The sequence below is a fragment of the Parus major genome, chromosome 4 (assembly GCF_001522545.3).
Source record: "Parus major isolate Abel chromosome 4, Parus_major1.1, whole genome shotgun sequence".
Lineage (NCBI taxonomy): Eukaryota > Metazoa > Chordata > Aves > Passeriformes > Paridae > Parus > Parus major.
Window position 1 is genome coordinate 33,158,228 of NC_031771.1, and position 14,742 is coordinate 33,172,969.

At 39.1% G+C, this 14,742-nt stretch overlaps 1 protein-coding gene across 2 annotated transcripts in view; it reads left to right on the forward strand.

Moving 5' to 3' along the window:
- GALNT7 (polypeptide N-acetylgalactosaminyltransferase 7) overlaps positions 1-12,167 on the forward strand; it is a 70,451-nt gene extending 58,284 nt beyond the window's left edge. For both annotated transcript variants that reach the window (XM_015624626.2, XM_015624625.2), the window contains exons 8-12: positions 1,355-1,477; positions 3,491-3,709; positions 5,879-5,977; positions 7,250-7,378; positions 9,907-12,167. In XM_015624626.2, the coding sequence (XP_015480112.1) occupies positions 1,355-1,477; positions 3,491-3,709; positions 5,879-5,977; positions 7,250-7,378; positions 9,907-10,044 (708 nt within the window). In that variant the 3' untranslated portion in view covers positions 10,045-12,167. The remainder of the gene's footprint in view (positions 1-1,354; positions 1,478-3,490; positions 3,710-5,878; positions 5,978-7,249; positions 7,379-9,906) is intronic.
- Positions 12,168-14,742: the final 2,575 nt, after the last annotated feature.

Consider the following 14,742-nt stretch of genomic DNA (forward strand, 5'->3'; position numbering starts at 1 on the left):
ATTGAAACACTAACTGCATAATTCATAACCACCGAGGAGGATTTTATTTTCACTCCTAGGCACATGCATGCTCTTCAGTTTGCAGGAAACATGAGATGATCGTCATTAGCTTCTTGTAGCTTCAGAGTCTGTAATGACACAAGTGCAGACAGCAGGAATGAGTCCCAATTAACAGATAAAAGTGAAGGTATATGTCTTATAGCCTCAGCAGTGATCTGTGAAATTGTAGCTGAATTTTACAAAAAGTACATTCAGAGCTCTCCTAGTTACTCTTGCTCTTCATGAGTTAGAGGAAAGCTCTGAGTGCACTTGCTCAGCTGTAAATCCATATGCAAAGTGTATTTATTGGGGATGTTACACACACAGGGTCTTTATCCATGTAATTCTTCATCTTGCTTAGATTAAAATCATGATTGAAATTACTTACAGTAGTTCTGTAATTGAAATGCTCATTATGTAGAGACCTCCAATCTGGTTTTGTGCAGATCACAACCAATCTTTGGAAGAACTAAATGTTTATCAGCCTTAAGTGCTGTCTCCTAGATAGCAAATAAAATTAATGGCCTTGCATACCTGAGGAGGTTTTTTGATTAAACTTAAGAATATTAATAGCACGATGCAATGAAGAAAGTAAGATATTCTGCCCATCTTTCCTAATACTGGTAAATCACATTTTTGATCTGGAATTAAGACTAATTTGAAACATTCACAAAGTTAGCTTGAATTAGGATTTAGTGCTACAATTAAACTTCTCCAAACTATGAGCAACTAAATTCTGATTTAAATATGTTTATTTTTCCCCATTTAAGGGGTTATCCAGAGATATGTGGGAGTGAGGGTATTTCAGAATAGTAATATATTTTACCTGTTTTTTTATTTTCAGCTACTATAGTCAAATAAATACCTGTTACTACTTGGAGTAATGGGCTACCTAACACATCCTTATCTCAGCAAGTAACCAGAACCCATCTTAGTGATGGCATGTGAATTACTTTAATAAAATCAAAATATCATTAATTCTGTCATAATAAAAATTACCCAGTTCCTGATTTTGTGCACTCATTCATTACTGTTGTTCTAAAATAGTGATGGAATGAGATGCCCAACTGTTTAAAAAGCTTTTTAAAAAATTGTTTTAGTTGTGTAAATTCCTGGGTGAGTTGAAAGTGTACTCAGTATACCTTTCATTTCAAAGAACTATTTTCTCTATGCTTACATCTGAAGCAAAAAATATGTAAATATATGATAGTATAGTAAGAAATTTAGCTGACATTTCTTCCATAATTTATGATCTATTTGGCTGTCTTAAATTCCTGTGCATATATATTAATAATACCTTTGTTTTAACCTGTAGATCTGGCAGTGTGGTGGAAAACTGCTGTTTGTTCCCTGTTCTCGTGTTGGACACATCTATCGTCTGCAGGGCTGGCAAGGAAATCCACCCCCTGTGTACGTTGGGTCTTCTCCTACCTTAAAGGTACAGTTTTGAAGCAGCCTTGAAGGGGGTTTTGGATTTCACATAAGAACAGTTTTAGATAAATTTGTTTTAATTATCAGTAGCAATTTAGAGAGCACTTCATCCAAACTATTTAGTATCTAAAGCTCGGATGATCATGCCCACAGGAGAATAATCTTTGTGTTAATCCCACTGTTAATAAGAGTAGAGAATCCTAGAACCCGTCTTCTTGCTCTAAAGCCTTCCCCTGCTATCTTTGAGATACAAATGCACTTCCTATTACTCAATGTCAGCACCTCCAGCCTTTGCTGCACTGTGCCCAAGTATGCATGAACAATTCTAGTAACCATAGCACTCGTGGAGATGAAGATCATGGGCTTGAAATCCCCCTTTATCTCAATAAAGATGAGTATGATCCTAGGCCAAGTTAGTGAATCCTGGAATCCAGCATCTCTCAGACTTTTGTGTCTGCATTTGTTAGTTAAGAGGCAGTAAGTGACACCTGGGAAGATGGCATGCTCTGCCCTACATCATAAGTTAGCAACTCCTGAGGTATACTGCAGGTGCTTGAAGTATTACTCAAACCCTGAGATTAAAATTAGACATTCCAGAAATTCCAGAAAACAAATGAGCCAGTTCTGTATGTGAAGAGACAGTTTGGCTCAAGAAAAACTGTTTATATCCATTTTCATATATCAGCAGGAAGAGAGAAAACCCTCCTGTTAAGTTTTTCTATTGCCCAGTTTAAGCTTTGTGTTGCACACCTTTCTGGCATTGGTAAATCCCATTCCCAAAGTCCCAGCTCTTTGTAAATTCCAATCCAAGAGTAATCTCCCTAGACAGTGAGTACCTGTAGGGTTATAGATATGGCTTGAGCCTCTCTAACAGTAATTCCAAAGGCAGTGTCCCAGCCTAGCTGAATGATAAAAAACTAACCTGACTAATTTACACCCCCAACTCCTCCCAGCACTCCTCCCCAGAAAAAGTCCCATATTAGTAATGTGGATTATTAACATTTTGATGAAACGAGGACTAGGACCAGTACAAGGGAGCCCAGGGGTACATACCTGGGGGTAGAGACAAAGTAATGGGCAACAGGATAGAAAATGATAAGTCTATTGCTCAGCACAGGCAAGATGCCAGTTCGCCTTGTCTTAAGTGATAAAAATCATTTCAGTCTTCTTAAAAGCTGATCAAAAATATTTACTGCATATATTAACACCTTACATGAGTCTGCTGGCCTGCTTACTGAATATAAAAAGCACTGCTCAGTGTTCTTTAATATTAAGTTGCTTCCCTGTACAAGGCAGGATGTAGAAATAGCTTTTAACCCTGCCATCCTCACAGTAAATGTTCTTTTTGTATAGCTTTGTTCAATTTGTGCTGGATGTGGATTAAAGTAAAATAATTTGTGCCTTTAGTCAGATCTTTTAAGACTGTTTTAACACCAGGTCATTAACACTAGAGGAATTGGACCAAGTGAGGTAGACCGTGTACAGATAATAAGGAGATAGGGGCCATTAAAGGGAATGAGAAGAAATATGTGAGGGAGAGGCTTGTTGCCAAGTGAGCTATACCAAATTTTCCCCCTCCTCCAAGTAGCTGACCCATGTAAGACTAAATTTTTTCCCTGTTAGTGGACCAATGCATATCATTCTCCTCATTAAAAGACTGTAGAAGGTGAGTAGAAACTATGAATTGCAATTCTGACAGCAGCAAATGAATGCAGCACTTCACTGCACCTGTAACTGAAAGGTCTTTATTTTCAAATGAACAACTTCTAATCTTAGAAAAATACTTTGCGCTCTTATTAAACAGCCCAGTTTAATTTGCTGCCTTCAGTCCTAAACTATCGCTTGAAAATAATATTCACGTGTCTTGTACTGATAGTGACAAATTATTAGTGCTATATAATAATACTATATTGTCACTTTTTAAGAGGATAAATCCTTAAATTTCTGTTATTAACAAGGAGTTACTTCTGGCCTGTTTGTGTGTGCCCTGAGGTGACAGCAGTGTCCTTATTCTTCCCAGAACTATGTCAGAGTTGTAGAAGTGTGGTGGGATGAATACAAAGATTACTTCTATGCCAGCCGGCCGGAGACAAAAGCGCTACCCTATGGAGACATATCTGAGCTGAAAAAGTTCCGTGAAGATCACAACTGCAAAAGTTTTAAGTGGTTTATGGAAGAAATAGCATATGATATAACTTCATATTATCCTTTACCACCCAAAAACGTGGACTGGGGAGAGGTAGGTACAGCACATAACGCCTATGTATTTTAGGAGCTTTTTTTAAAAAACTGTAAATTCAAAAGGAAGCAATTGTTACTTGACATGTGAACAGGCTATTTGATTACTTCTATAGTAAGCTATATGATAGTAACCAGAGAACTATAGAGATGTAACCCTGGAAAAAAATTATATCTACCTTTGCAGGTGTGATTTTTTTAATTAGTTCCACAGGTCCTTGAAGGATAATTTATGTCTAGCTCTGTCCAAAGCACTTTTTTTCCATAATTTTAATTTAAGTTTTCTCAAAAGAAAAAAAATGTGAATCCTTCATGTAGGAGTATTGGTGAAAATTAATAGGTGAAAATACCTTTTGTGTGAAGGCCTAGAGAAGAGATCATGAAATCCAGGTGGAGTTAATTTCTGCCTGTGTTTTCTAGACTGGGATGTACTCATACATTTACAGCCTCAGCAAGCCCCTTCCCTGCATGTAGTAATTTGATGTAATTCTGTAACCATCATTTCCAGCATTAGTGTATACAGTTATGACTTGACTAAATTAAGAATGTGGTTACAAATTCTGCACTTTCAAGTGGTCAGCAGGGAGAGTTGACATGTCACAGGTGAGTGCAGGACTCCTTGCTGAGCTCTGCCTGTCTGGTTCTGGCATTTAACCCACAACTTGGCGAGCACTTTCTGCAGGTCTCCTGCCTGCTTTCAGATTTATTTTTTTTTCCCCTCTGCAATTGATTACATCTTTGCCCTGTCTCTGCTATTTATTTCACTTTTGCAGATTGTTGATTGAAAATCAGAAAATCTTCTTGCTAGCTGAGGAGAACTCCTGTGTCCCACCAAATTTAGCAACCTTCCTTCCCAAGATATGATGAATATGATACATGGTTCTGTAACTTCAAAAGCACGTTAAAAAATTAGATCTGTGCTGTCCCCTATCACCAAGCAAGTGTCATCTCTAATTTCTTAATGCTAGAATTAGTGATAAAGAGACAGAGCATGTGCATGGTAAAAGGGAGTACAAATAATCTTTTGTCTGAGGGACCAGATGGGCAATGCCTCCGTGATTTCTTACCTAAAAATTAGCACAAAGGATCAGCTACTATATGAGCCTTAGACTTCCTCTGGAATCTACATAAATGGTTTGGAAGGTACACTAAATATTACTGTTCACCAAAGTGAAAGCATCTGAAGAGCATAAAATAATACTGGTAACCTTGCAGGAAATCATCCTGGATAAATGCAAGTGGGTCTGGTGGAGCACCAGGAGAATTCTAACTTCAGAGATGCTCTGAAGTGTTCTTCAACTCTTCTACACAGGCTGCTTGTTATCCTACATCTGAGCAATCCTGTCCCACCTCCCCCCGTTTGTAACACCACACTGATTGCATTTCCAAACTCTAGGGTATGAAAGGATGGGGTTCATCTTCCCTAACGCTCCCTGGAAGAGTCTGAGCTTAGTCCTCCAGACTTTTTATACCATTACAAAGAGGAAGGAGACTCTGGCAAAGAAAATAGGTCTGGAAAAAATGTTATTTGTGTCATAAAGCTTCTTGTTGGCCCTTCTGAGAAGGGAGTGAGATAATCAGTAGTTGAGACATGCTTTATGACAGGACTGCAGTTCTTTATCCCTGTGCCTGTGCCTGCCCATCATCAATTTTATTTCTATTTATTTTTCTTTCTGTGTAATTGCTGCTGCAGAAGGTCCATCTGAGCAGCTGTGTCAGGGGGCTGTGCCTGGCTGTGGGTAATTGCTGCTGCTGTGCATAACTTGTCTACATCCTATTTCTCTTCATCCACAAGATGAAAGCAACTTGCCTGAGCTCCTAAGCTTAATTATGAAGACCTGGGAGATGGAACATGCTCCGATAGGAGATTGAATAAATTAAAATACTTGAAAGTCCTATATTTTGGTGTTATTAATTTAGAATTGAGCTTTGCAACTCTGATTTTATCAGCACACACTGACTCGTGGAAGAGCCTGCAAATTAGCACAGGCAGGTTGAAGTTCCATCTCCCACAACAGTTAACACCAGTATTTAAATTTCATACACAGGTTTGTCTAATCTCTCTGTCAGATACCTGTTTCTGGTTTGAGAGATAAGTGAGAATTTTCTGAACTCCTTAGCACTTATTTTTCCCTTGAGACTGACTTTGAGTGCAAAACCTCTTTTCCAGATTAGAGGCTTTGAAACCTCTTACTGCATCGACAGCATGGGGCACACCAACGGTGGCTTTGTTGAGCTTGGGCCGTGCCACAGAATGGGAGGAAATCAGGTAAGGAGCTTGGAGGCAAGTCTGAAGGAGAATTGCTTGCTAGGGATTGATAACAGGCAGGTTTTATGTTAAACCTGTACATGAAGTCACCTAGGTGCCAGCTACAGAGGTGGGAATTAGGGTTTTTCATAAGCATACTGGCATTGCTAAAATACAGCAGTCTGAAAATAGCATTTCAAACTTAAATGGTATGAAATTGAAGGCAAGTTCATAATCCATTCTTCAGAGAAACAGGTACATGAAGAAGCAACAGTATCACTGCTTCAGCTCTAAGCATTGCTGCTGATTTCACCGTTTACTTAATAATCCTTCAGGGAAAAAAAACTTACTCACTGTAATGAAGTTGTTTTGGTCTAAGTATAAAACACTTTTGCACAGTAACTCATCTTCCACCACACGAGAGAAGAAAATGAACAGAAATTTGTCTCTGCTCCGTTTACAAATTAATTGACAGAACATAATTACTATTAGATGGTTGCAACCCAAGCTTTTATTGTGTCTGACCTGTATCTTCACAAACATACCCACACTACCACACAAACATGCTGTTCTGTCTTTATATCTTCTTTTCTGGTTGGAATATTTTTCAGAATTTAAAGTCCTTATTTAAGCCCATGTAAATTTAAACCAGGCAGCATTGTCATGACAATTGTAAAATTGCATTCAGGATGATGTTTTTTAGAAATCCTGTATGGATTAGCTCTTAGTAGCCCCTGGAAATGTCTCTTTTATTCTGATATTTAATGAAAATGTTCCCTAAACTACTTTTTCTGCATATGCTACCCAAAAAACCCTGTAGCAATTATTCTGTAAGAAGTAGCTAGGATAATCTTTTTGTATCTGGATGACTTAGATTGATTTCCTCCATGGCTAAAATGCCAGAAGTTTAGTGTCTTCACATGAAATTTCTGTCCAGGATCAAGGACTTGCTACCAGGCTTTTATAAAGATAATGGGTTGTTTGGCCATCAAATCAAACAAAGGTTTGTAATCAAACACTTTTAGAAGTCTGCTGAATAGGAATCCCTTTACCATTTTTGTCTTTCTGGTTAAGTTTCTTGCCCTTCTAAGTCTACAGGAAAGTTTACCATGAAATTTAGTATTGTGATAGTAATTGTGGGTTAGGCAAAATAAAGAACTCTCCTCAAAGAGGGTTGTAAAGAGTGTAATAAAACCAGAAAATGTTTTGAATGTTGCAATTTCATTGTATTTTCAGTTTCTAAAATGCTCATTGAGTCAGCTGTTACAAAAATGGCTTTTTCTTTTCGGTTAGCTTTTCCGAATCAACGAAGCCAATCAACTCATGCAGTATGATCAGTGCTTAACTAAAGGACCAGATGGATCCAAAATTATGATTACACACTGTAATCAGAACGAATTCAAGGAGTGGCAGTTCTTCAAGGTATGCAACAGATATATGGAAGAAAATAAATTTTTAGATTTCATACTGGGTTTTTTTGCACCTTTAAAAGATTGTTTTATGTATACCTGGAATTTAAAGATCTATGACAAGGTTAACCAAATTGAGTAAATTGTTAATGGCACATTCTCAGAAATACATGCTTGCTAGAAAAGCTTCCTGTAGTGAAAGATCCTTTTATTTAGTGACTCTGCTGTCTTCTGTAGCAAATTCTTTAAGGAAAACTCCACAGGCTACAGTTGTTGCCACAGAGATATTAGGAGCTAGCATATGACTCAGAGGAAGCAAAGCACGTCCACTACTAGTGAGAAGACTTTATAAAAGCTTTTAGTGCCTTTGCCCTCTCTGCTTGTATGCTCTATATCAAGAAAGTCTCTTTACTTCATATATGCTGTGAGAAGATGGCTTAAATCCTGGAGTGCATTTAGAAGCTAGGGTCAGTATTAGGTCTCATTTTGGGCAGTCTAAATTGAAGTGTTTCTCTGTTTAAAGACTGGAGATATTTTTCAGCCTACATAGAAGCAGGTAAACATAAGATTACTATGCCTTTTTGTATTGTCTTTGTCTTCTTCAGTATTTCACTTCCTGTTCATTAGACATTCTCTAGAAACAATAATATGCTCTGTTCTTAATCCTGGGTGTGGTGCTGTTACAATGCTATTGCAAAATCTATAAATTTTTAATATGGACTTGGAATCTTGGCTGATGTACATGTGAGGACTGCTACTGTCTGTTTAGTCATTACATCTGTAAGTCCTCTATTCATATAAGCTTTGTTAGTGTTACTTTAAAAATATCTAAGTTTCTATTTCTGTTTGTCTCTAAAAAGTGAGACTGAATAGTCTAAGGGTGACGTTATCCTTGGGTATAGCCACATATAACTTGGTTCTACATCTAAGAAACTATTTCATGTCAATTTTTCTTCAGCTTGTATAGCTAGCATATTGCATATTTATTAATTCATTAGCTGGTTATCCGGATTCTTTGTTGTTTGTCTAAAAGGTACAGGCACAGTTGAGTGCAGTGAAATCTATTTGTTATCCTTTAAGTCGCTCCACAATTTCTAGTGTTTGCATAGAGCTAGGAAATACCAGGTGCCATAATGCCATTTCCATCCATCTCAGCTTCCTTGTGCTGGATAGACAGATTTCTTTAAACCTGAAATGTAAAAATCAATAAGTAGTGGCAGGTAAGTGCCAACTTCAGCTTTAATATTCAGCAGAATAACACACAGCAGTTTTTAGCTCTCCAGCCATTCTAGCATGTCCCAGCATGTTACCTGACTTCTCTCTAAGAATCTCATTTATGCACGATCCATTTCCTCTACACTAACACCAGTTGTGAAATTGTTTACTTATTACCACAAGTTATAAGGAAGCCCAGTGAGCACAGTCTGGGCTGTAGAACAAAACACTGACTGGCTTCTAGAAGGAAAAAAAGGGAGGGTGACAATGAAAGGACCACCAAGGGTGTGTAACCAAATACTGAATTGGGCACACTGCTGTGCAGTACAGAGGCTATAACTGTTTCTTCTAACGGCAAAGGTGTAGGAATGAGACCCTTATGGGCTGCTGGAAACTCTTGTGGCCTTGTGTAAATGAAGGCTGCAAGGAGATTTTATCTGTTTGGTCAGTTGGCTGTCTCTGACACAGTGTGCCAGTTTGTAACTTGTGCTGCTTGATCACTGAGCAGTAGCAAGGCTTCAGTGCCTGTAAGACCAGGGCTGGTGGCAGTCTGCCTGCTGCTTTTGTTAGACATCAATTTTCTCTCCAGCTAGAGGTCCTCCATGTCTGGCCACACGGCAGGAGCCAAGTATTGATGTGAACCAACATTTGTCTGTGCACATGTGTGTGGGGTGATGGATAGGCTCCCCATACCAGGGCTATCTGTGTGCACGGGGCAGGGCTGCAGAGCCCCGGCCCAGCCCCAGTGCCATGGACTTGCTTCTGCTCCATTCCCCTCCACACTGGATGCAGCCAGTCAGCCAGCCAGGGCTGCCTCTGACTCGTGAGGTCAGCAAGAGGGAGAGGAGCCACAGACCAAACACAGGAGACTCGAGCACAGGGGCATGGTGGCTGTGAAAGGAGACAGATGTGCGAGAGATGCACTTGGCACAATAGGTTTGCACTTCCTTAGGCAGCCTCCTGTTGCTCCAGAAGCCACACTTAACTTCCTCTTTACTCTTCCTTCTGCCAGCCACACAGGGAGCCAAGTTAGTACTTTTTTTACCCCTGTGTGGTTAATGTTGGTGTTGTGCAGTTGCTCTCTGTGAGGGCTTACTGGAGGAGGACTGCCCAGTGAAGTCCTCATACAGCTGTCCTCAAAAGTTAATCTTTTAGTTTGGTTACAGGATAGATGAAAAGGCTAGAAGCATTTTAGAGAGAGTTTTGCTCATTTTCTTAGCAGTTTGTTGCCTAAGAGAAAGAAAATGTTAAAAAAAAACCCCAATCAGACAAAAATAACCCCAACACAAAAACCCAACACATTTTCCTGGTGGTTTTGTCTTTCAGAATCTGCACAGATTTACTCACATTCCATCAGGGAAGTGCTTGGATCGCTCCGAAGTCCTCCATCAAGTTTTCATTTCAGAGTGTGACTCCAGTAAAGCAACACAAAAATGGGAAATGAACAACATCCTTAGTGTGTAGACAGACAAAACCTACCTACTGACGCATTCATTTGTACAGGACTGAAAAAAGCCTGAAAACTGCTGCAGTTATTAACTTTGTACAGTTGTGAGCCTCCTGGCTTGGATGAAGGACATAGAGGAACTGTGATTATTACAATAACATTATCATCCGCAGTTAATGTTTACAAAACTGCTTTACCTTAAACTCTGTAGATGTTTACATCATTTTGTTTCAAGATGTTGGTAAATTAATGTGCTGTTAGCTATGGTTCATAGGAACATAGTTAAAAGCGTTGTCGTCTTCTTTGGGATTACACTCAGGGGTCTGAAGGCAGTTTTTTTACACACACTTGAAAAGGTTGGAGTAATCAGATTTTCATAGAACTTGGTGATTATCAACCTGTTGTATATTTTTATTTAATTTTACATCTTACTAAGCACTGCCACAGGTTATTAGCCAGGGTGGCCTTCTCTCACAGTCATGCTGCTTTTTTGGAAGATGAATTTCGACGTATTTAGTGCCTCTTTCATTTCTCTCTTTCACAAGGAAAGCGTTTGTTGGAAATCTACAGTGGGTTGTTTTGAGCTGTCACCAGGGGTAGGGACCAACTGTACCACCCCATGTAATTACTGTGCTAACAAAGAAAAATTTCTATTGCCAGGTTGGCTGCTCTGCTTTCAGCCAAACGCTTGGTACAGTGCAAGGAAGACTGTAGAGTTTAGTGCTAATGTGGTACAATTTGATGGAGGTAAGCACCCTCATGAATCCAGTTAAGGATTTATAAGCATTAATTTGCTTGTTTAAACCATGCCTTACATAAAAATAATTAAAATAAGCAAAACCAACAAGAAAAACAAACAAGCTACACAATTATGTAGAACTTTGAAAGAATCAAATACTTCATTTGTACTGCTATTTTGAATGGACATCACTTAGAGGTGGACTAAAACTTTTAATTAGGAAAAAAAATCCAGATACTTAACACATCTGCATAATTTGTCACAAGGACATCTGTCAGCCAGTTTGGATGCTAGATTTAGATTCAAAAAGAGAAATGGAAATCCTGTTTGTACACTTGTTCGTACTACTTTTCTTGTTATTTCTGTCATTTACAACTTCTCCAGAGGGATTACAAACCCAACAAACCCAACTGCTTGGTGCTATAGTGTTCAGAGTAGAATGTGAAGAAGTTGTTTCTAAAAATGTTCTGGAAAGGAGTTGATTTGAGATCCCTTAGGAGTATAAATATTTACTCTGAATGAATAGAGAGGTGGAGAGGAAATGACTTAACTTCACTTCATTTGTCCAGATTTTGTGACTTAAATGTTGACATCAGTGTACTGATTCCATAACAGTTACCCCTATAACACATCCCACGATTAAGTATGACTAAATACTTCCCTCAAGTCTAGAATAGCATTGCATGCAGCTTCCGTTGATGTTAACAAGGGTTATGTATCATATTTGGTGACAGAGTTGGATCTTAATAGATCTGTCTGCCCTGATCTATTAGTTTGGGATCTTTCCTAGTTTCTTTAAACTTCTCATCTATACTTTCAGAGCTATGAAAAGTAGAAAATAAAGGAGGGAGAAACTGGAAAAAAAAAAAAAAAAAAAAAGGAAAAGAAGGTTTTGTGCCGGTACTTGTTCCTTGTGTGTGTGAAAACTGACTCCATTTGTGTGTTGGGTAGATTAATTTAATCATACAACTATGCATAAGAGAAAGAATGGTGGCACATAAATTGTGCAGGTGTGCATTTTAAATGGGTATTATGTGCAATTCATTGAAAGCTGATGCTGTATGTGAATACGAATCTGTATGTGAGACTGAAACCTTACAAAACATGAGATCATAAAAAGCTGTTGCTGTAATGACTTTTTCCTACTATAGCCGGCTTGGAAAAAAATAATTCCCATATTCTTGCTTTGTAAGTTGATGATAATGTCACTATGCATTTCTACATATTTTATAAATTTGATTTATGCAGATTTTGATACACTGTATGTTTCTGTAGAAATTGTATAAATCTTTAAAAAATTTATTAGGGATAAATCTGGGAAACCTATGTATATCTTACTCATGGGTTGCTTGTTTTTTAGGTGAAGTAAATAAAATATTTGAATTTTTTTGTTTTACTATACTTTTACAGAGTAAAAATGGATTATTATCTTTATAGAAACCCACATGCCTCAAAATCTAGAAAACTTCAGCGTTAGAAACCTACAAATATTACATTTATTTAAATTTTATCTGCAACAACCTTTTGTTGCACCTGTGAGAACTCAGGTTTTTTTCCAGTGAAATGAAAACTTAAATTCCCACTGACAACTGCCACATGGACATACTTGGATTTTTGTATCATCTGCCCTGATATAATTTGGTACATTTAATATGCTCATAGAAAATGAACTTGAAAGTAGAACCAAAGGTCAGGTGTAGTTTGTAGTTTTTTTACTGTCTTATCTTAGTTCATTTATGTTTCCACCAAGAAACATGTTTCAATCAAACTTTTTTTCATTTTTTCCTGAGAAGGTTCCTTAGCAAAGAAGGATGTAATTAAATCAGGGCATGAAAGACACAAGTTCTAAGAGTGAACCTAAGTGCTGAAATCTACAGGTTTTTTTTAAAAATGGGATTCTCAAGGGAAAACTAATTAGCAGTGTTTCTGTTTCTGGCTGTTCTCCTTGCTTTGAAAGGCATGAGAATACCTTGCTGTGTTCTGAATTCTTATCCTGCTTACTTTTATGAGAATAATCTGAGAAGTGTCAGTGGTTATCTTCCAGGGTAATAGGTACTTTCAGGGAACATCAGAACTGGTTGCCAGCATTTGGTCCCCTGACTATTGACTTTACTTACCCTGCAAGCCTACTCTGAACTCCTGCAGTGTTAATGCAGTAAGTAAGTAAATTGTGCAGCTTGGCTGGCCCTATATAAAGGGACTCTACATAGAATGAATCTGGTTAGAAAAAGTGATAGGCTATCAAAAAAAAAAATGTAGGTGATTATGGCTCCCTTGGGTTTTGAATAATACCCAAACCAAGAACTGTAAGTGACTCTTGAAGTCTGAAACCAGTTTGGCCCTCCTATGATGGGGAGCCTCACTCACTGCTGCCTCAGGTGTGTGCACTGGTGTGAGCTGTCTCCCTTGTCACACCCTCAGCTGTGGAACTGCAGAGAAGTGGGAAGAAGTGTTTGTGTGGATTTGACATCCCAGTAACCCAGGTAATGGTAAGTAACCTTGGTTTTTTTTAAATCTTAAAAATCTAACCTGTTCTTTATGTGGAGGAACTAATGGAGTGTTCTCCATGCCCACGTAACATGGGGCCTGGTAATATTAAAACTAAGGTGTCTGCCCAACCCTTGTAATTTGTACCTCATTGCACTGCTCTGTGGCTTTTCTGAACAGCAGTATGGATGGAGACTCTCCAGCAAAGCAGTGGTCTGTGGTGGCTGATGGGTCTGAACTGGCTGGTGGAAAGCGCATGTTCCTTCAGTCAACGGGTCAATGAAGGTGACACGCGTCCAAGTCTGCAAGGAGGAGTTGGAGCTGCTGAAACACCGAGATGAAAAGGTTTGTTTGCATGTTAGAGCCTTACTTTTTCTTACTAATATGCTTCACAGAGAAGAAACACAATTGTTTTAGGGACAAGAACAGTGTCCTCTCTGAAGTGGAGCGCAGCTAAAGTCGGGCTGAGAGCTGCATGTGTCCATCAGCTCTCGTGAATGCAGTCGTTCAGTGTGAAAGCTGATCTGCCTCCAGTGATCTAACATTCAAACAACTCTGTGATGTTTCTTGTGCAAGAGTAATGACTCCTGCATTAAGAAAAACCAAAAACCAAAAACAGAGAGGTAAGAGAAGCAGCATAGCTCTAACTCATAATAAAAAACAAACAAACTAATGCCTGAGATGAGCATGATGGCAATAGCAGCCTTCTGGCTGAATGTCCCTGGGAAAGGGAAAATGAATGGAGAGGTGATATTTTACTTCCCTGGAAAGGGCTGCTGGTGGCAGTGTGAGTCAACTAAGGCAGCATGCCCAGACTGCTGTTAAACTACAGCCTTCAGATGAAGAAGCAGGGTTTGGAATGGGCTTTCTGAACCACGTGAAGGCACTAAGGTGGAAACAGGAATCAAAATACAGCCATTCCCCTTGAAATTTGTGGGAGCATTTCCCCAGGAAAATAATGTAGGGCAGTATCTTTCTAGCAGCCCTGACATTAGACAGGAGTAGGTTTTTGGGTACAATGTCTTCTGAATCATCAGTGTGTGGGGGTGCACATTCCCTGAGTTAGACCTGGCACAGGAAACAACATTAGCACTTCTAGGGAACAGTTGGCCAGAGCCATGGAGACTGGTACTGGCACTTCTGAGGGCTGCTGGTGAAAACACCCCACTGCAAGCTGATGAAAACACTCCTCCATACAGCCAGGGACTTTGTCCCACTGTGTCATTCTGCACAGAGACCCCGAGCCCTGCCTGGCAATGCAAGCTTTGCCAGCCTGAGCCTGTGGGGAGGCTGCAGCACCTTGCCAGAGCCCTCAAGGCCATCACAATTGCCCAACAGACAGCTACAAATGCAGTTTTTGTGTTTTATTTCTGAGACAGCAGAAACTGTGGAAGAAAGTAGAACTGGATGAAAGTAGAAGCCTTCTGGAAGATTCTTGTGAGTTCATAAGCAGAGATTTGGGAAAAGCTGACCAGAAGAAAAAGCATGC